Below are 23,077 nucleotides of genomic sequence, written 5' to 3' on the forward strand. Positions count from 1 at the left end.
ACACGAGCTTAACTTGGTTGTTTATAAACTCTTCCTGTTTGGATTTCATTTTTGTCAAAATATTTGTTTATTTCTTATTTTCAATTATACATTTTTTAATAAAATAATATTACATGTGAAACAAAAGTTTATTTTTATTTTCTAATTATACATTCTCAAATAAATCACAATTTCAAAATACATTTTTCCTCAAAATTCATTTTTAATGGAGGGCAAACAGGGCACTATTTAATATCACTTTTTCCTATAACCATTAAAAAAAAAATCAATTTTCTCTATATTCATTTTTAAATATATATTTTTAAAAGAATCATTTTTATTTTTTATTATTTGGCCAACATAATGTATGGAGTAGTATTTTTAGGAAAATGTGTGGTTAAAATATATAAAAAAAAATTGAATTTAAATATAAAATATTTTATTGTATAAATGTACGAATAAAAATAACTAAATACGAAAAGTAGTTTTAAAATAATTTCAATTACACTTTTCAAAAAATCACTTTTTTTTTTTTTTCTCCTTTTCTTAAATCACTTTTTCAGAAAGTTTCTCAAAGGACTATAAGATGTAACTCGTGTCCCCTTCGTTTCCCTGCTTATCCAGCATAAATCATCCAGCTGAGGAAGATACTAGAATTGCATTCCTGTGGTAAGCTGAAATCATCCTCGTGATTAGCCATTAATTAGCTTCAATCCAGTTTCGTCTCCTTATTATCGGGGAATTCAGCGATCCATCTTCAATTTTCCGGTAATGTTTCGACTAAATATCCTGGTTTTTCTTGTATTTTCCTGGAATTCTCTCGCAATTGGCTTAGAAAGAATGCTTATATTCTTGGTCAACTCCAAATTTTCAGTTCTGCTATTTATTCGACTAATTGCGCGCAGGTATATTGGAATTATATGTTTTGAGATAAAACTCTACTCTTTTTTTGTTTAGCATCAGGTTTACATTCTTAATTCAATTCTCGTACTCAATACTGGCAGACGCGCTCTAAGTAGTAGTAGTTGTTGTTGTTGGATTTTTTTTATTTTTTTTTAATTCGTCTAGTTCTTCTGATAAAATAAAATTATGATGAATTTTAGATAAATTGATGAATAAAAAAGATATAAATAAACATTTTTTATGCATTTTCTTGTTGTAAAATTTATGTGCATTGAATTTCTTGTGCACGATCAATGGTCTGCACGAGTTGTACGTTTCCCTGGTGATATTCTGGTTGACTTTATGTGCACTTATTCTTTCTGGAGGTTTTGGTAATTTTGTTGTGTGAAATTGCTGTGGTTTAGTGTGGGAAATGACCGTTTTGGGTGAAAATGAAAGCGGCAAAGAGAAAAGTGGGCAAATATGATCTTGGAAGAACCATTGGTGAGGGAACGTTTGCAAAAGTTAAGGTTGCACAGAACACAGAAAATGGGACGACTGTGGCCATCAAAGTCATTGCTAAAAGCACCATCCTTAAGCACCAAATGGTTGATCAGGTATTCAAGTTAGGTTTTCTATAACTATCTGAGTTTACTTATGCCAGTTTTGCTTTTTTGGTGTTGAATTTTATGGAAAAGAAGTAAATGATGTAATGGAGAGCCAAAAAAAGAAGTGAAAATGGGCTGTTAAGATGGTTCCATATGCATACTTCTTGTTGTAGAATAATCTTATCAAGATACTTTGACAATGGAAATTAAGTTGTCTCAAAGTCCTATGCTTAATTTGGCAATATCAAGCCTTTAAAATAGAATTAGAGAACATTCATCAAATTTTAGTGGAATAGTTTAATTTTCCAATTCCCCAAAAAATGAATACTATCTAGATGTCATATCTCATTTTACTCAGTTAATAACTGCCCCAGCATTGTTCAACCTATGAAGCCGAATCTATAATCAACTTCCAAGACTTGAGGTTCAAATCGTGACAAAGTGCACTCGATTCTGCTTCAAACTACTTTGCGTTTGTTCCTTATTGAAACTTTTGAATCTCTATTATGAGATGCTATTGTATGTAGGTGTCTTGTGACCAGTGGCATAAATATTATGAAGGCCACTTAGCACTACCGTAAAAGTAAATTGTTCAAATTCACGTGGTCCACCAATATTAATCATTTTATGTATGTCATACTTAAGAGTGAGGATAGAACTTTAGAAGTCTGTCTGTAATGAAATGAAAAGTGTCGAAAGTTCATGGAATTGGTGTAGTTGAGGCTAGAGTTTTGCTGTCAATTCGAAAACCGTCTTTTGTTTAATTCAGTTTTATTTACTGAGAACGGTTACTTCTGCATATCTTTCTGTATTTTTCACATGTCTTTTGATTGACTTATTTGAGTTGTTTACCAGATCAAAAGAGAGATTTCAATAATGAAGATTGTCAGACATCCTTTCATTGTTAGGCTGCATGAGGTATCCTTGGATTGCTTATAGTCTCGTTTCAAGTATGAATTTGAATCTCCTTTCTATTGTTGTTTTATCCTGAACTTATCCGATTTTTCTGATGGCATTTCTTTCCCTGTCTTCTTCCACCTTATAGGTTTTATCAAGCCATACAAAAATATATATAGTTCTGGAGCTTGTCAAAGGAGGTCAACTGTTTGATAAAATTGTAAGTTCTTTTCTATTAATTTTTGTAAAGTTAAAAATTTATATTCCCTTGTGTCTTCATCTGATTATTTGAAAACTGCATTTCTAAGCCATTGAAGTTTCTGGGAAATGAACGAGCATTAATTTCTCTATGTGTATTCTTGAAAGATGAAGCAAGATGTAGAAAATTGAGTGTCTTTTGTTTATTCTTTTGTCAACAAAAAGAAATTATTTTTCTATTTTTGAATTGAATTGAGTTGCATGTTTAAGTGCGCAATATGTCACGGATCGCAAGGTAGCAACTTAAGGCTTGGCATGACATGGGAATGTCATGGCACAAAGTAGAAACATAAGGTAGACCTATGGCAAATAAGGTATAAGTTTCGGTGGTACATGACAATGAGGGCATCGCCAAATTTGGTGGGGGAATGACTTATGTCCCCCATGGTCGCAACTCATACGTCTAGGTTGCAGTTGGGGAAATCAGGTAGCGCAGGCAGTGCGCTACGACTGGATGAAAGTACGTGCGATAGGGGATACAGGTAGGGAAAACATAGGCATTGTGATAGGGGATGTAGGCCGAACCTGCTGTAGGGGATGCGGGCAGAACCAACACAGGTACTTTGGCAGGGGACGCAGGCAAGACCAAGATCCGTGGGTAGACAAAGCTCAGGCAGACTGCAAGCATTGTGGCAGGGGAAGCAACAACACTGGCAGACTGCGGCAGGGAAACGGGGACAAAAGTCAAGTTTTCTAAGGTCAAAACCACTATCGTGAGGATAAGCAATATCGTGGACTGTGGTCTGTGGTTTTAGATACAAGTAGGTGCCAACTTGTGCCAATTGGGCAACTTGCATAAAGAGGCTAAAGTGCAACTTGACAACTTGCTTGAGGAAGCAAGTCCAACTTGGCCACCATGATGAGACATGTCCACTTACACATATGAGTTGTAGAGATTTTCCACTTGCATGGAAAGTGACATGCTAATTAGCATAAAGTTGGAAATGGATAATGCACGTTGCAACATGACAACTTGCAAGTGTAGAGACATGTAACTTGCAAGGTAGCAAATTCCAACTTAGCTACCTTGTGGTCTGAGGAGGTGGAAGGTAACTTGCAACCAATGAGGACCTTTAGATCAAGATTAATCCTAGTCATTGATGCCAACTTACACACCATGAGTTTGATTATAAATAGAGATGTTTGGTCATTTGTAAATCCCATGAATGAGTAGAGGGAGTAATAAAGAGTTGAGAGAAAATTCCCATGGATGGAATGGGAGTAAAGTAAGGAAGAGTGATATCTTTATAGAGAGAAAATACTAGTGAGTTTGTAAATAATTTTATCTTATATTTATATAAAGAAGTTTTTCCTATATATATGTGTGCTCTGTTTTCCTCATAATTTCCTATTTATCATCTCTATTAAAGTTAACATATAATTTAGCCTCATTGGTTAAATTATTGTGGGAGTTTAAGGATGATTTAACGCTATCTCGTGGGGACGAGAGTTGTGGAGCGTTAAGGCTAAACGGTTCTATTGTAGTTCGAGAGTGACGAAACTGGCCCGTGACAAGCAGGAGTCAGGATACAACGATAGGGAATGCAAGTTAGAGATCCATTTGTAGCCAGTCATCTGTATGCGTGTCTATGCTAAATACTTCCAAGGATAGCTAACTCTCATCATAGTCTTAATATGACCAACTCTTTTCTATCCCTGACTTAGTGTTATGTAGTTTTCACTTGCAATGGTCAGGTTTGTAGATGCACAACTCTTTCTTACGTGATACCCTGTACTCAGGTTAACCAAGGTAGGCTTTCTGAGAATGAATCAAGGCATTACTTTCAACAACTTATAGATGCAGTTTCACACTGCCATGGCAAGGGTGTGTACCACCGGGATCTGAAGGTATGAAGCAGTTTTTAAGATATGATTGGATTCAGTTACTTGCATTTATATATGCAACAAATGAGAGAATTGTGTGATGCAATGGTCTCAAGGTTTGACTATCAATTGATTATTGATTTATTATTTTATTTTTTTTTGGTAATCCACAGCCTGAAAATCTGCTCCTTGATTCCGAAGGAAACTTAAAGGTTTCTGATTTTGGACTGAGTGCATTACCTCAACAAGTAAGCGTAATAACATTAAATTTTGAACTAGACAGTTTCGTCTACAATGGTGCTTTCTGGAACTCTCTATTTTGTGGTTACGACTGTCATCAACTATGTATTTATTTTTTCTCTTGTCATTGCAGGGAGTTGAACTTCTTCATACAACTTGCGGAACTCCAAATTATGTTGCACCAGAGGTATAATGTTTAGTAAATATTATAAATTGTTCAAGATGCATATAATAAAACACATTCACTTTGAGCATGCATCTTTGATGAGTTTCTTTGGGTTTTGGGGTGGTATCTAGTCAACTTCTGCTTAGCATTTTTGAGACATTGAGAATGCTTGTATTGGAATCAGAACATAACCTTGTGAAACTTGTGGTGTATCTCTGGTTTTTGATGGGTTTGAACGTGATAAAGAATCAGTAAATCAAAACCTCTTACTTTTTTTTTTTACATATTATTCTTAGAGAAATGTTGTTTGAACTATTCCCCTGATCTCAGTTTTTGATCTTTCATTCAGGTATTAAGCCACAGAGGTTATGATGGTGCTGCTGCTGATGTTTGGTCGTGTGGTGTCATCCTATATGTTTTGATGGCAGGATATCTTCCTTTTGACGAGATAGATCTTCCTACTTTGTATAACAAAGTTAGTGTGCTAGATTCCTACCTTTCAAACATTTATATATTATGCCCTGCTTAAGCCGCATTCATTCAAAAAAATACTTTTTTAAACAGTGATTTGACATCATTTCAACCGCACATTTTTAAATAAAATAATATTACAATCAAATTCAAAACTTTTCCTCATTTTTTAACCGCACATTCTCCATCAATCTACCATTCCAAAATACATTCTTTCAAAATAATGTGGCTGAAACACGCACTATATATATTTGGCTGCAGATAATCCTTTGTTGTCATCTGAAATATAAACTGCTTTCAGCAAGTATTGTCTTGCATTCTCATTGCCTGTTATGATTCTGGCAATTTATCCTATAGCATTTTCCTGAAATGCAACTCTTATACTGTTTCTACTTTCTTATCAGATGCCTAGGCATCTCGTCGCCTCTCTTTTTAAGCAACCAACCTCCATTTCTCTATACTAGTCTTCCCAGTTTTAAGTTATTTTGACATTTATGTCAGTTAAAAGCTCTCTGATTTTTCTTTTCATGTACAGATAAATGCTGCAGAATTTTCATGTCCATTTTGGTTTTCTCCTGCTGCCATGTCATTGCTGCATAAAGTACTTGATCCCAATCCAGAAACTGTGAGTATAGAAATTGTTTGTCATCTCAACATTTACAGTTCATGAAATCCTCCGTTTGCTTCTTCATTAATTACTCTGTTCACAGACCTAAACAATTTATATAGTTACAGATCACACACACAACTAAAGCAGGAGACATTTCCGACTATATTTAATTGCCCTTAGGCCTTAACCCAAGTGTAAGTGTGGACAAGTTAACTGAAGATCATCATGAATTAATATATTGTTGATGAAAGGTTTTGAGATGGACGGAAAAGGAACTAAGCATTCCTCTCAGACTTAGTTAGCGGAAGTGGTTTTTATCTTAGAAACATCAGCAAAATCAGATCAATAAATCTATAGATACTCTCTCAGTTCATGGAATTAATGATTCACCTATTATTAGGAATTTCAGTGTAATATCTCTCTCTTTTCCTTTTTTTTTTTTTTTTTTTTTTTTTGGCAATATGTAGGAAAACAGGAAAGAAAGAAAAATATTGTTTTATTAATGGTTAATTTCCTCGTTTAATTCTTTGCTGAAAATTTTGCAATATGCCACATGGCACTTGGTGATTTAGGTATTGTATGACATTAATTATCTAAGCCAGAAAGTATATGCAATAATTCAACTTCTAGGACATATCAATCTACTAGGTCCTGCTATATGAACATTTCATTTGATGCTTTTGAATTACATTATACGTACAAGTGCCATATAAAGCATTAAAATCCTTTATTTATTAATACTTTTTCGCTTGTCTTTCCCTTCATTTGCTGGCATTCCTTTTTACCTGTAGAACATATAAGGCATTGGAAGTTTTATGATATTCCTTATCTGATTAAATCGCTTGTGCAGCGAATTAAGATTGAAGGGATCAAAATGGAACCATGGTTCCAGAAGAGTTACGTGCCTGTGAGACCTAAAGAAGTCGGAGAAGTGAATCTGGATGACATTCGTGCTGTTTTTGATGACATTGAGGTTTGATCCTTATTTCAGATTTTCTTTTTGTTGTATTCACAAGGATAATGGCCGACAAGGGAACAAGTAAGATTTTTAAGTGAGAGATTTTCAGAGCTTTGGTCTTGATTCACCATCTTATTTTTTATATCGATTTGCATAGTTATTCAAGAATCAATGGCCTAGTGCATTGGATTTTTAACTCTAGCCATCAATCAAAAGATAAAAAGAGGTTGTCCTTTGATGGTCAGTTCAGTAACTCTCTTTAAAATGTATTGCTGTTGTTCTTTGAAATTATACAGGACACATATGTAAATGAAGAATCTGGGAAACATGACACTGGCCCTCTGATAATGAATGCATTTGAGATGATTACGTTATCTCAAGGGTTAAACCTATCAGCCTTGTTTGACAGGCATCAGGTACAGAGATTTATTTTGTACTGTGACAAATAAGAACTGAATTGAAGAACTATCAATTTTTTTGTCCTGGGTTACCCAAGGATCAGGGGCACTTGTGTACGATTATTGTTGTTATATACTCCTGTTTGCTGAAGTTTAGAGTCTAATAGGCTGTGAATTTCTGTTAACACAAATGCTCTCTACAATGAGCTATGCTTCTTTTGTAATTTAGAAAATGCCAGTTTTTCTCGAGCCATCCATTACCCCTTCACGTTGAAACCTTACTGCTATTTTCTTGTAACAATTTACATTGGGGGAAGTCTCTATTTTTCTCTCTGTCATCTTGTTTTGCACTTTGGCTAAGTTCAAAAAGAAATAATTTTTGTATTGGTCAAAGTTGGAAATATTAAGTTACATGTACTAAGAGTAACGTAAGAGTTACTTCCAAAACAAGTAATTTTTTTTAATTAAATAAGTAATAATACTCAAACATGCTTGGTGACAAAAAATCACTTATAATTAACTTTTACTTCTTTATAAAACTTTGCTAAGCATGCTCATGCCTCATTGTGGTCAGTATTTCTGTCTCACACACTGACACAGTCACTCGAACACAATTAAATTACAGTGAAATTTGGCTCACTCTATAATTTTCCATCTAAGTGGTAGTCCCTAGGCACTTGTGGAGTTGATACTAGCCTTGATGCTCATTTGAACGAGGGTGTCATTCTCAATTTTGGATATTGCACCAAGATTGATGTAGAGCATGTCTACTTATTTTAACTTCTTGGAGAACGCTTCTGTTCTTTTAAGTGTACACCAGTTAACTTGTTCAGTAACTTCTTGGTAGCTGGATTAAAATCTCTACCTCTCAGGATTATGTGAAGCGCCAAACTCGTTTTGTTTCCCGCCAACCTGCAAAAGTCATAATTTCAACAATTGAGGCAGCTTCTGAATCAATGGGGCTCAAGGTTCACACACGTAACTACAAGGTCTACTTTCCAAACTTCCGTATTATTTGTATCTTACCTGCCCTCCCTTAAATTCTGATGATGAGATGGTTAGAAACCAAATAGACAATAAAAATGTTGCTTATCCTCTTATATAATTATCTTTTATTGGCCAGGCGTAGAGCTCTTCCACCGCCCCCCCAACCCCCCGAGACACAAAATAAAAACCCATAAATGAAGGAAAAGGAATTCTCAATTTTATTTGTGATCATGGTGAGGCTTGATCAAATGTCAATAATAATCAAGTGGTTTGAAAGAACTCAATTCTAATACGCAATTCAACTGATGGAGATCGTAATGATATACCTGATGACTTACCAAGAAAGGATGCTTATTTTAGGAAGAGAATTACATTTTATGTTGGGAGATGATTCTTTATTTATTTTTTTTTTTAACCTTTTATATGCTCATGTAAATCATTTAAGTAACTATGTAGGTGGATTCTTTTGTTGTTTTTTTTTTTTTTTTTTTTTTTTTTTTTTTTTTTTGGGCAAAGCCTTGCACGTGCACAAATTTTAATTAATGGGTGGAGACAGAATTTGAACCCAAGACCTTTGTATGCTTCGAAACCATTTGAACCAGTTGATTTAAAAGCTTAAATAAGTTCACATGTATATCATTTAATTCTTATCTTCAACACAAAATAAAGAAACAACAGAATGAACCCTCAATCAAGATGCTGCTTTGCCAGTGACCAGTTCCAGTATGAGCAGTAAAAAAAAAAAATCATTATTTTTTTATTTAAAAAAAAAAAAAAAAAAACCTGAAAACAGTAAATAGGAATGATATTAGCAGTAGACACACTTTCTTGATGAACCAATTTCAGTTTCTTTTGGCTGCCTGAGGTTGTGAAGAGTTCTGCAACTCCCAAATTCTTCTGGCTAGATTTTAATGCTTATTGATGGTTTACCGCTATAACTTCTTGAATTCGACACCAGTAGAGCTTTGAAAATTTTTGCAGTTAAGAGGAAAATGTCTAGCTCTCGTATCATACTATGATTATGGTACGCAGACGAACAAAAACTTGTAGAGAGGGATACAAAGAGAAGGGGAAAGGGGAAAAGAATAGAAGAGAGAGAGAGAGAGAGGAGAAGAGGAGGGAGGGAGGGAGACACGTGAGAATACTTGTAGTTGAACTTCTAGTAAATAAGAATAACTACTAAATTAACAAAAAGAAATAAAAGATAATCTCTCAACATAAACTATAAATTCTCTTCCTGAAATAAGTGTCCAGTTTTGATAAGTCTTTAAGGGAATATCTAATACGTTTCCAGCATCAACACATCCAACAAACAAACTAAAAATTTCTCTAGGCTAGTAGCAAAATTTTCTAAATTCTTTATGTGCAACCAATTATTTCTGATCTCTATGATTAACAGACAAGACTTGTGGGGGTCTCTGCTAATGGGGCAAGTCAATTTGCTGTCGTGTTGGAGGTAAGTTTCAAATTTCAATCTGCAATTTCTTGTGAGAAGTTCTTGATTTCCACTTGTACTATGTACAGTAATTGTTAAATTGATTCGTGAAGGTTTTTGAGGTTGCTCCATCTCTTTTCATGGTGGATGTTCGTAAGGCTGCTGGAGAAACTCTGGAATATCACAAGGTTTACCTTGCTTTACAGTGCTAACATAAATCATTTTACAATTTTGAAGAATCCGGAGTTGGTCAACTGCTCACTGTCTTATTTTTCAAATTCTTACTGCAGTTTTACAAGAACTTATGCACGAAGATTGGTCATATAATTTGGAGACCAAAGGAAGCAATGACAAATACTGCTCTGCTTAGAACAATGACTTGCTGATCCAGTTCATGGTTATGAAGCAAATCACTGAGCACAACAAATAATATGGAGACTTTAGTTTCCAGGTAATATGTGAGTTATTATGTAAGTTATGGAAATAAATTGTGTAATCTGCCTATTTCTTTGAGGCTTTACAGACCAGAAATCGAAATCTACTGCTTCTATAGAGTGAAATGAGAAAGTTTATTCAGACATTGGCAACTATTATGCAAATCTTTTCGCGGTATTACATAATTACTGGTAATAATAAGGGTGAAATTGAAGTACTCAGAAAAAGTATATACTGTCTGTTTTTTTGTGCCTTCGGAGGAAGATTTCGATAATAATTTCTGGACTTTATTGATATGTGTTGGTACTTGGTATATAGTACTAGATAAGATTTTAACAGTTCAATAAATGAAGCATTATTTCGTTTCTTTCTTTATTACATTTCCACCTAATGTCCACATTGCGAATCACATTTTTTTACATAATTCATGTCTCTGTCGTTTTTCTCTTGATATATTTTCGATTGGTATTTCCTCCATTTGCGGTAGTTTTAATACTTATGATTTTCATTTTAATATAATTATTTCTATAACGAAAGAAAATCTTAAATAGTGTTATATAAACAGCTTCTGAAATGTAATTCTAATACTAGTTTAACAAACTGTTCATACAATAGAAGATCAAACTTACTAGGTTTTTATTTTTTTTATAGGTAATTTAGATAATTTTATTAATCAAAGGATAATACACGGGAAGTGAATTATCAATTTAAACAAGAAAGAAACGACATAAAGTTAGGCAGCCATTTTATATGATTATTAACTGCAGGATTAAACCAAGTATACAAAGTTAAATAAAATAATTTTATTTTTTCGCTCTGTTGTCTGTATTTGGTCTTCAAAACAACAACTGTTCCTTCTACCTGCACACACACACACTATACAATGTATTCTATAATAAGATCCCATACAAACTTAATGTTTTTATCACGAAGTTTTCTCCTTCATGCTCGCAACATGTCTTTTATATGCCTAGGCAACACCCAATCTATACGTTGAGAAGTCAGAATACTGTTCCACAGTCAACGAACATCATCATAATGAATGACATCACAATGATTAAATTAATGGTCAACTGTCTATCTATTCCTCTTACACATATACACCACTTGGTAATATAAAAAACATTTTCTTCAAAGATTATTCATCATTAATGCTTGCCTCCTCACAACTATCCACAATAAAAATGTCACCCAAGAAGGCAATTTACATTTTCGCTCCATCTTCTAGGAAAATGAACTCTTTAAACGTTCCAACATGGATATAAAATAAGTGCGAACTGAAAAAATAACATCTTGTGCCAACTTTTACCTGCTACAACCTTCTACTACCTCGGATGTGCGCCTCGTGCAAGGAGGGCAAAAACAGCGTATAATCATCTAATTTCCAATCCTATAAACCCCTCTAAAAAATAGTGTTATAACTTCCATTGTGTATGCTTAATACATCATTTACCATAGCAGAAGGCTCCAAAGCAATTTGATGCAAAAAAGAAAATATCATCTTTAGCGGTTAATTTTCACACCAACAATCATCCCAAAATATGATTTATTACCATTTTCCACTACATAACTTAATTAATCTCGAAAGTCACTCCATCCTCATTGTATATACTTTCACAAAATCGCCTCATAAGATCCACAACCTTCGATTGAGCACCAACCCCACTTCATCACACCATACTTTGCTCCTATAATTTCTCTTCAAAAATTCTCCCCCACCATTCTAAATCAATACAACCACTTGCCTAATGAAGCCTTATTAAACAAAATAAGGCTTTTCAATCTAAGCTCCCCTTCCTTATAGGATAATAAATAATATCCCAATTAACTAAATGAAAATTCCTCTTTTTCCCAATCCTATCCAAAGAAACATCTTTTGAATCATCTCTACTCTATTTGCCATTGCAACAGGAATAAAAAACAATAACAAAAAATAAGTAGGGAGATTAAAGAGGGTGGATTTAATGAGAGTAAAGCAGCCTTCCTTCAAAAGGTACATATGCTTCCACCCCGCTAATCTCCTCTCCATCATTTCCATAATTTCATTCCAAATATGTTTACTTTTAAACCTTATCCCAAAAGGGAGCCCAAGATATGACATTAACAGTTGCGCAACCCTATAACCCAATATAGCGGCCAACTTCTCCACATTAGCAACCCCTCCCATTTGAATGGCCTCAGATTTCCCCAGATTTATCTTCAATCCCAACACCACTTCAAAACATAGAAACAATCGATGAAGTTCCTAAATTGCTCATCATCGGCGTCGCATAAAATCAGTGTATCATCTACAAATAACAAATTAGAAACCTGTATGTGACCAACCGTAAAGCTCCTTCTCAAACCCTCCCCACAACTTTCTCAAACATCCTACTAAATGCTTCCATTACAATAACAAAGAGTAATGGAGACAAAGGTCTCATTGCTTCAAACTTCTACAACTCCAAATATAACCCTCCAGGTAGCTGTTGACTAAAACTGAAAACAAGCTTTCTGAATATCGAGCTTAGATAACATCCCTAGACTCCCAGTTGCAATCTTGAGTCAATGCATTCATTCGCTATAAACATATAATCCACGATCTGCGCCCTTTCACAAAAGCATTCTAAAACTTAGACACTACTTTCCCCAACACCTCTTTTAATCTATTCGCCAAAACCTTCGCAATAATCTTGTATACCCTACTGACTAAGCTAATAAGGCAAAAATTCTTAATGTCAACCACTCCCAATTTCTTGGGAATCAGCAGAATAAATGTAGTATTAGAATTTCTTAGGAACATACCACACTAAAAAAAAACATGTAAGAACATCCATAATATCCGATCGCAACACCTCCCAACAAGCCTTATAAAATGCAAAAAAGAAATTGTTTGTTCATGGGGCCTTATCATCATTCATATTGAATACCACCTCCCTAATTTCATATTCCCTAAATGGTATCTGTAACCAATTGGCATTCTCCTCCGTGATAGTAGAAAAATTAAGTCACTCCAACTCTGAGCTCTACTTAAACTATTCCCGATAAAGATTTTGATAAAATCTCACAATTTTAGGTCCCAATATCATGTGGATCCTCATAAGTAACCTCATCTATCTCCAACAATGTGATAAAATTGTTGCGCCTATTAAAATTTGCGACCCTATGGAAAGACTTGATGCATTTGTCCCTCTCTTTCAATTCTGGCACAAAGCAATCTCCTCCATCTACACTAATCTCTCCAACTCTTCCCTTAACGCTATATCTCTGCCTCTCCTCCCCAACTAACCATCGACTCTCCTCTCGCCTATCTAACTCTTTCATGCCTAGAAAACACCTGTTTTTACGCCAGTTTGGATTGCCTACCACCTGCTCATTCAATCTCTTTAAATCCCATTTTAAAGCCTTCAACTTTTGATCCAACACATAACTGGGAGACCCCTGGAAATCATAAGTGGCCAACCAAGTCCATACACGCTCCTCAAAACCTTCGACTTTTAACGACATCTTCTCAAACCTAAAAGGCTTTCTTCCACTAACCCTCATATTCCTAGATAACGAAATAGGAAAATGATTAGAGTACACATTCCCTAATCCCCTCTTGAGCAACACCTGAGTACTTAGCCTCCCATTCTCCACTGACTAAGAATCGGTCTATTCGAGATTGAACACGTTGATTCTGATTAGATAACCAAGTAAAATCTTCATAATCATGGACAAATCCACATTCCCGCTAATAAAGTCTGAGCAAGTTAGTCTCCCACCACTAGACCTCTCAATAGGAAATTAAACCACATTAAAATCACCTCCAATATATGTTGGGAGATTCCACTAAGCCATCATATCAGCCAACTTATCCCACAAGCCCCCTCCACTTTCATTAGCAATGGGATCATAAACTCCTATAAACATTCACTGGAATCTATCCTCAATATTTCTAAATGAAAGCGATATAGAGAATAACCATAAACTGACTGACTCCATATAGAGAACTTAGCCTACATTGACTTCCTCTGTATAGAGAACTTATCCTACATGACTAGCACACCTCTTGAAGCTCGTGAAGGCCCTAAAAATTTATACCTTACATGCTATCCCCCCATAAGCTGCTAACACAGCCCTCAAGATAAACTCCATCTTAGTTTCTTGTAAAGAGACAAGGACCGTCCTCCATCCCCTTATCGGATTTCAAACATCTAACATTTTCCCCACATTATTAAGCCCCCTCACATTCTAGCATATGATTTTTAGGATTAATTTTGCAGACTATCATCCCTCTTCAACAATCCTTTCTTTGACTCTTCACCCTTAATGTCATTATTTACTGACCATTCGAGCCCTCTAAGTTCACGATTTCCCTTTCTTCTTGATTTACCTCCTTGTGTACTCATCCCTTGTTCCCTTCTAGTCTCTAGTTCCTCAAATAGTTGCAATAATCTACTTTCATATCATCACATGTCACACCAACCATCTTGCTGAAATCTTAAGTTTTTTTTAAAACCCAATTTGAAGGTAGAGGCCTAACTGCAATTGCATTCAAAGGATCAAAGATATGTCCCTCCACTTTTTCCACTAGTGCTAACCATTGACTATTTTCACTTCTCTGCACCATCAACCCATACCACCAGAGCTTTTTCAGTCTCTAAGTCCATTCTTGTAAAGACTTAAAATGCCTCATATTGTAAGTGTTCACCACCATAATTGTTGAACATGTTGCCTCGTTCTCCTTCACAATTGTCCAAACTAACTCCTTTGCAGTACATGTCCCATTTGTTGCTCATTCAACACTAATCCCTCTATTGAAAGAAACATGTCCATCGCATCCAATGTCGTCGACTCCGGATTAGCCATACTCGGCTCCCATTACTTAGACCAAAGTTCCACCTCCTGATCTGCTTCAATCCTCGAATCTTATCATCTTTATCCAATCCCACTACATCGACCCTATCATCATTTACGGAATACATCGCTTCAATTCATGCTTGATACTCACAAATGGGCTCAATTATCACCTGCTTTTCTTCAGTTTGGGCCAATTTTGATGATAACTCCTTAGGAACCAAACTAGGTAATTGTTGTCCGTTGACTGGAGACTCCTCCATGCCCACTCCACATTTATGACAACAAATCAGTTTGGAGCCTACTTCGAACCCACTTTCCACTAGCCTAATTAACTTATCCAATTCCACTTTCAACACCTAGACATGGGCTCTTACTTCAACAATATTCAAAAAACTAACATGTGTACCTTTTGCATTTGCTTCTACAAATTTATGCATCGTTTGTTGAGGGTTGCTCACATTAACCACCCTATCCTTTTGCAGTAGCACCCATTGATCGACATTTTGCGAAGCCTGTAAGTTTGTCGTAACTTCAGTATAGGTCATCCCTTGTCGATTTCTTTCGTCCACCATTCGACGTTTGGCTTTCTCTCCAGCAACAAATGAGTTTACAACTGCTTGAAACACATGAAACTAATGCCCATTCCGCTCCATTCGTACTTTTTTACACCATCACAAACTCCTTTCCGATGTCTCTCTTCATACTATGCTATAGTCAAATACCTATCACGACTGTTCGCACAACGTTGTGCTAAATAAGCTCTTGATGACTCGTTAAACTTAGTGACAAAATTTTCCTAATTACCAACCACTCTCAATTTATCCACCATATTCACCATCCAAAGTGCACCAAATCATCCTATGCAAATTGCGTTCGATATCTTCGAGCCCCATTCCGTCAACATAACAGTACCGGAGTTACTAACAGACACTGTGAACTCCTTTACCTCTACTCTGATACAGGAATTGAACACCATCATACTGTCTAAGTGAGTGTCCTACACGCCATTGTCTCTCCGATGGTGGAGTGACTTGTACGAACAGCCGATCAGGTGCTTCTACCTAAAAAATGTCAGTCATGGGTAATCAGGATCGAGTTCCCTGAGCATTCCTCTTCAACCTCTTCAGAAATTCCTTTTCTTCCACCATTTTTGTCGGCTTCTGTAGCAACAGTGTAGGACCTATGATGTGCGCCTTCGATCTTCTCAAACCTAAAAGGCTTTCTTCCACTAACCCTCATATTCCTAGATAACGAAATAGGAAAATGATTAGAGTACACATTCCCTAATCCCCTCTTGAGCAACACCTGAGTACTTAGCCTCCCATTCTCCACTGACTAAGAATCGGTCTATTCGAGATTGAACACGTTGATTCTGATTAGATAACCAAGTAATATTTTCATAATCATGGACAAATCCACATTCCCGCTAATAAAGTCTGAGCAAGTTAGTCTCCCACCACTAGACCTCTCAATAGGAAATTAAACCACATTAAAATCACCCCCAATATATGTTGGGAGATTCCACTAAGCCATCATACCAGCCAACTTATCCCACAAGCCCCCTCCACTTTCATTAGCAATGGGATCATAAACTCCTATAAACATTCACTGGAATCTATCCTCAATATTTCTAAATGAAAGCGATATAGAGAATAACCATAAACTGACTGACTCCATATAGAGAACTTAGCCTACATTGACTTCCTCTGTATAGAGAACTTATCCTACATGACTAGCACACCTCTTGAAGCTCGTGAAGGCCCTAAAAATTTATACCTTACATGCTATCCCCCCATAAGCTGCTAACACAGCCCTCAAGATAAACTCCATCTTAGTTTCTTGTAAAGAGACAAGGACCGTCCTCCATCCCCTTATCGGATTTCAAACATCTAACATTTTCCCCACATTATTAAGCCCCCTCACATTCTAGCATATGATTTTTAGGATTAATTTTGCAGACTATCATCCCTCTTCAACAATCCTTTCTTTGACTCTTCACCCTTAATGTCATTATTTACTGACCATTCGAGCCCTCTAAGTTCACGATTTCCCTTTCTTCTTGATTTACCTCCTTGTGTACTCATCCCTTGTTCCCTTCTAGTCTCTAGTTCCTCAAATAGTTGCAATAATCTACTTTCATATCATCACATGTCACACCAACCATCTTGCTGAAATCTTAAGTTTTTTTTAAAACCCAATTTGAAGGTAGAGGCCTAACTGCAATTGCATTCAAAGGATCAAAGATATGTCCCTCCACTTTTTCCACTAGTGCTAACCATTGACTATTTTTACTTCTCTGCGCCATCAACCCATACCACCAGAGCTTTTTCAGTCTCTAAGTCCATTCTTGTAAAGACTTAAAATGCCTCATATTGTAAGTGTTCACCACCATAATTGTTGAACATGTTGCCTCGTTCTCCTTCACAATTGTCCAAACTAACTCCTTTGCAGTACATGTCCCATTTGTTGCTCATTCAACACTAATCCCTCTATTGAAAGAAACATGTCCATCGCATCCAATGTCGTCGACTCCGGATTAGCCATACTCGGCTCCCATTACTTAGACCAAAGTTCCACCTCCTGATCTGCTTCAATCCTCGAATCTTATCATCTTTATCCAATCCCACTACATCGACCCTATCATCATTTACGGAATACATCGCTTCAATTCATGCTTGATACTCACAAATGGGCTCAATTATCACCTGCTTTTCTTCAGTTTGGGCCAATTTTGATGATAACTCCTTAGGAACCAAACTAGGTAATTGTTGTCCGTTGACTGGAGACTCCTCCATGCCCACTCCACATTTATGACAACAAATCAGTTTGGAGCCTACTTCGAACCCACTTTCCACTAGCCTAATTAACTTATCCAATTCCACTTTCAACACCTAGACATGGGCTCTTACTTCAACAATATTCAAAAAACTAACATGTGTACCTTTTGCATTTGCTTCTACAAATTTATGCATCGTTTGTTGAGGGTTGCTCACATTAACCACCCTATCCTTTTGCAGTAGCACCCATTGATCGACATTTTGCGAAGCCTGTAAGTTTGTCGTAACTTCAGTATAGGTCATCCCTTGTCGATTTCTTTCGTCCACCATTCGACGTTTGGCTTTCTCTCCAGCAACAAATGAGTTTACAACTGCTTGAAACACATGAAACTAATGCCCATTCCGCTCCATTCGTACTTTTTTACACCATCACAAACTCCTTTCCGATGTCTCTCTTCATACTATGCTATAGTCAAATACCTATCACGACTGTTCGCACAACGTTGTGCTAAATAAGCTCTTGATGACTCGTTAAACTTAGTGACAAAATTTTCCTAATTACCAACCACTCTCAATTTATCCACCATATTCACCATCCAAAGTGCACCAAATCGTCCTATGCAAATTGCGTTCGATATCTTCGAGCCCCATTCCGTCAACATAACAGTACCGGAGTTACTAACAGACACTGTGAACTCCTTTACCTCTACTCTGATACAGGAATTGAACACCATCATACTGTCTAAGTGAGTGTCCTACACGCCATTGTCTCTCCGATGGTGGAGTGACTTGTACGAACAGCCGATCAGGTGCTTCTACCTAAAAAATGTCAGTCATGGGTAATCAGGATCGAGTTCCCTGAGCATTCCTCTTCAACCTCTTCAGAAATTCCTTTTCTTCCACCATTTTTGTCGGCTTCTGTAGCAACAGTGTAGGACCTATGATGTGCGCCTTCAATCGCAGCAAAAATTTTGGGCGACGGTGCTAGGGTTCCCATCTAGGATTGCCGCCTACGCTTGTGGTTTATGGCCGATTTGGCTGTCAATTTGTGGCATGAGGCCGGTGGGTTTAGGTCGTCCGGTGGGATCCCTATGGCTGTCAATTGCAACGACCGACGTGGGTAATTTTGGTTGTGATTGGGTGTTTTTGGATTGTATGGGAGGGAACTCCATCGGGAAGCAAGTATAAATTACTACAATAAACTTACTAGATTTTCCCAACTGACATTCTTTGAGAAACTAATTTCAGCTTTGAAATGAGGGGTTATCAAAAACGGGTGCAATCAAGTAGTCTCATAAATTGTTTAAGAACATGTGACTAAAGTCACACAAAAGATTAAACGATTTTTTTTTTTTTTTTTAAAGATAAAGGTCGAAATATTTTTTGAATAACAGCTTAAACTTTTTAATAAAAGTTCGACATGTCAAGCTGTGGCATATGGATGTGGTGATAAAAATTACATTAAAAAAAAAAAAAAAAAAAGGATCGATACTTTTGATAACGTGATTCATCTTTAATACGTAAACATGATTATTTAATATTTTTGTTTGGCAATTTGAAAATAATTATCGATGGTGAGATTGTCGACTATCATCAGTGCATCTCAGTCAACGATTAGTATCGATAATATTGTCAATATTTAATCAATAGTAAGACGTAACCAAAGAAAATTTGTTGATGTATTAATTCTTTATTCTCTAGTAAGGTATCAATGAATATTTTTCTGGTGATGTGAAATAACATTTTTCTATCTATAGTATCAATGCCGGGTAATTAACTTTTGTAGCTGTTATTGTACTTTCAAAATAATTTTTCGTTATTAATATTCAATTTTTATATTTTACTACTTTGTTTATAAACAAATAAACAATATTTCAGTCAATAAATTAAATTTATCGAAATAACAAATTGGAAATCCATTGAAATTTTATCTTCTATAAAGCTTCACTGACCATAGGAACGGAATAAAGTGTTATTATATGGTATGATATTACAAATTGAAAATTTGATCGTAGTCTAAATTATATTTACAAAATTTTTTGAAGGTAATATTTAATTTTTTAATTTTATTCTATTTAATGACGTGAATCTTATCGATAAATTAAATTTATTAAGATATCATTTTTAAAATTATAATTCCATTTTTATCTTAAAATTACAATTCCATCTGTAATATTAATTTATTTTGTGGCAGAATTTCAGTTGATGAATTAAGGGGTATCTTCAATTGATTTTAATAGATTTTAGAGTTCTTGTAAATTCAAGTATCACCAATTGATTAAAATTTAGGCGATTCATTAAAGTCCAGATGTCCCCAATAATTATAAGGATTTCTTAATAAAGAAGTTTAAAAATTTTGGATGGATTTCAAGTTTAAAAATATACACAACAAATTCTTTTGGGAAAAAAAAAAGACAAATTATATATTACTTTTTTAATTAAAAAAATGAAAAAAAATTTTTAACACTTGTAAAATAAAGTCCCTAAATGCCTTGCCCGCCCGGTCCAAATCTCCCATGGATACCTCTAGAGTTGAATATCCAATTGGGAAAAATTCAAAATTCAGGGGTTAATTATCACAAATTCAATTTTCAATTAACAAGTTTTAAAATACAAAATTCAAGTATTAGCTAATTAATTAAAAAAATTATTAATTAAATTTAATAAGGTCACGATTATAAAAATTACTAGTCACATATATATAATTATAGGTCACAACTTTTTTTTTGGTCACATATTGTCAAATTAGTTGGTTATAAATTATTTTGAGGTCACAAATAAAAAATTTTGTAGGTCACAGATTATTTCGAGATCACAAATCAAAAAATTTATAAGTCACAGTTTATTTCATTGGTCACAAATCTACAAAATTACAGGTCACAGTTTATCTATCCGTTACAAATTTTCAAATTTGTTGGTCACAAAATTATATCAACTACCACCACTACTTGCAATCACCCTCACCCTGCTATCATAGCTAGCACCACCACCACCACTGCGCCATCGCCATCACTGTCGTCTACTGCCTCCACCACAACCACCGTCAACACCTACACTTGCACCACCACCACCACTATCATAGCTAGCACTACCACCACCACTGTCGTCGTCCTGTCGAAATATACAATACCCAAAGCGAAAAATGGGATCTCATGACAAGAATGTGGCAATTAGACGTACCGCCCAATCAAATTGTAGCTGTGGAGGGCAGATTATATAGCTCTGGGGATTGCCTTAATGCATGGAAAGGTCATATTGAAGCCTATGATGGAAACCTTAATTTGTGGTACATGGTTGAAGGTTCACAAATCAAAGGTATTTCTGGGGTTGGAGAGAGACTATACATAACAATGGCACCAATTGGAAGTCATTTGTATTTCTTAGTAGGTTACAAGGTTGTGGGAGAGACATCAAGAACAATTTCAGTTGTTCAAAGATTTGACACTTCTGCAAGAGAAAATGCATGGACAAGCTTGGAGCCAATGGAGGATGAGGGAGAAAAGAACTTTGCAGCCATTGTTGTGTGGTCTCGTTTTCTTAGCAATTTTCTCTTTACATTTTTATAAGATTCAATGTCACCTTATGGGCATGAATTTTGGTTTACTCTCTACATAAATGAAAGCTTTATTTCAATACACAAGAGTTCAAGTATTTGAATCTTTTACCACCGCTCTATTGTGTGCATATCATTAAACACAAGTAGTGGTGGTGCTAGCTATGATAGTGGTGGTGGTGGTGCAAGTGTAGGTGTTGACGGTGGTTGTGGTGGAGGCAGTAGACGACAGTGATGGCGATGGCGCAGTGGTGGTGGTGGTGCTAGCTATGATAGCAGGGTGAGGGTGATTGCAAGTAGTGGTGGTAGTTGATATAATTTTGTGATCAACAAATTTGAAAATTTGTAACGGATAGATAAACTGTGACCTGTAATTTTGTAGATTTGTGACCAATGAAATAAACTGTGACTTTTAAATTTTTTGATTTGTGATCTCGAAATAATCTGTGACCTACAAAATTTTTTATTTGTGACCTCAAAATAATTTATAACCAACTAATTTGACAATATGTGACCAAAAAAAAAGTTGTGACCTATAATTATATATATGTGACTAGTAATTTTTATAATCGTGACCTTATTAAATTTAATTAATAATTTTTTTAATTAATTAGCTAATACTTGAATTTTGTATTTTAAAACTTGTTAATTGAAAATTGAATTTGTGATAATTAACCCCTGAATTTTGAATTTTTCCCAATTGGATATTCAACTCTAGAGGTATCCATGGGAGATTTGGACCGGGCGGGCAAGGCATTTACGGACTTTATTTTACAAGTGTTAAAATTTTTTTTTTCATTTTTTTAATTAAAAAAGTAATATATAATTTGTCTTTTTTTTTTCCCAAAAGAATTTGTTGTGTATATTTTTAAACTTGAAATCCATCCAAAATTTTTAAACTTCTTTATTAAGAAATCCTTATAATTATTGGGGACATCTGGACTTTAATGAATCGCCTAAATTTTAATCAATTGGTGATACTTGAATTTACAAGAACTCTAAAATCTATTAAAATCAATTGAAGATACCCCTTAATTCATCAACTGAAATTCTGCCACAAAATAAATTAATATTACAGATGGAATTGTAATTTTAAGATAAAAATGGAATTATAATTTTAAAAATGATATCTTAATAAATTTAATTTATCGATAAGATTCACGTCATTAAATAGAATAAAATTAAAAAATTAAATATTACCTTCAAAAAATTTTGTAAATATAATTTAGACTACGATCAAATTTTCAATTTGTAATATCATACCATATAATAACACTTTATTCCATTCCTATGGTCAGTGAAGCTTTATAGAAGATAAAATTTCAATGGATTTCCAATTTGTTATTTCGATAAATTTAATTTATTGACTGAAATATTGTTTATTTGTTTATAAACAAAGTAGTAAAATATAAAAATTGAATATTAATAACGAAAAATTATTTTGAAAGTACAATAACAGCTACAAAAGTTAATTACCCGGCATTGATACTATAGATAGAAAAATGTTATTTCACATCACCAGAAAAATATTCATTGATACCTTACTAGAGAATAAAGAATTAATACATCAACAAATTTTCTTTGGTTACGTCTTACTATTGATTAAATATTGACAATATTATCGATACTAATCGTTGACTGAGATGCACTGATGATAGTCGACAATCTCACCATCGATAATTATTTTCAAATTGCCAAACAAAAATATTAAATAATCATGTTTACGTATTAAAGATGAATCACGTTATCAAAAGTATCGATCCTTTTTTTTTTTTTTT

General features: G+C 34.9%; 2 protein-coding genes across 2 annotated transcripts; one reads left to right on the forward strand and one right to left on the reverse strand.

Annotated features, from left to right (window-relative positions):
- Positions 1–545: 545 nt before the first annotated feature.
- Positions 546–10,365, forward strand: LOC111410864 (CBL-interacting serine/threonine-protein kinase 24). Its single transcript, XM_023041448.1, has 15 exons — positions 546–747; positions 1,287–1,478; positions 2,325–2,387; positions 2,515–2,586; positions 4,365–4,472; positions 4,622–4,696; positions 4,822–4,875; positions 5,204–5,329; positions 5,861–5,950; positions 6,786–6,908; positions 7,190–7,309; positions 8,164–8,280; positions 9,678–9,734; positions 9,827–9,901; positions 10,004–10,365. Exons 2-15 carry the CDS (start codon positions 1,314–1,316, stop codon positions 10,097–10,099), a joined length of 1,341 nt encoding a protein of 446 aa, XP_022897216.1. The 5' UTR covers positions 546–747; positions 1,287–1,313; the 3' UTR covers positions 10,100–10,365.
- Positions 10,366–10,936: 571 nt separating this feature from the next.
- LOC111410870 lies at positions 10,937–19,013 on the reverse strand. The gene is made up of 2 exons (XM_023041462.1): positions 16,180–19,013; positions 10,937–13,644 (listed from the first exon to the last, which is right to left on the reverse strand). Exons 1-2 carry the CDS (start codon positions 16,206–16,208, stop codon positions 13,200–13,202), a joined length of 474 nt encoding a protein of 157 aa, XP_022897230.1. The 5' UTR covers positions 16,209–19,013; the 3' UTR covers positions 10,937–13,199.
- Between the last annotated feature and the right edge of the window lie 4,064 nt (positions 19,014–23,077).

This window comes from Olea europaea, chromosome 2, assembly GCF_002742605.1.
Source record: "Olea europaea var. sylvestris chromosome 2, O_europaea_v1, whole genome shotgun sequence".
NCBI lineage: Eukaryota > Viridiplantae > Streptophyta > Magnoliopsida > Lamiales > Oleaceae > Olea > Olea europaea.

Coding starts and splice junctions, on each gene's coding strand:
- LOC111410870 (XM_023041462.1), bottom strand. CDS start 16,208: ATGAGGGTTAGTGGAAGAAAGCCTTTTAG. Junction 13,645..16,179: donor AGTGGAAGAAAGCCTTTTAG/GTTTGAGAAGAT, acceptor AAAGCCTTTTAG/GTTTGAGAAGATGTCGTTAA.
- LOC111410864 (XM_023041448.1), top strand. CDS start 1,314: ATGAAAGCGGCAAAGAGAAAAGTGGGCAAATATGATCTTGGAAGAACC. Junction 1,479..2,324: donor AGCACCAAATGGTTGATCAG/GTATTCAAGTTA, acceptor GTTGTTTACCAG/ATCAAAAGAGAGATTTCAAT. Junction 9,735..9,826: donor AATTTGCTGTCGTGTTGGAG/GTAAGTTTCAAA, acceptor TGATTCGTGAAG/GTTTTTGAGGTTGCTCCATC.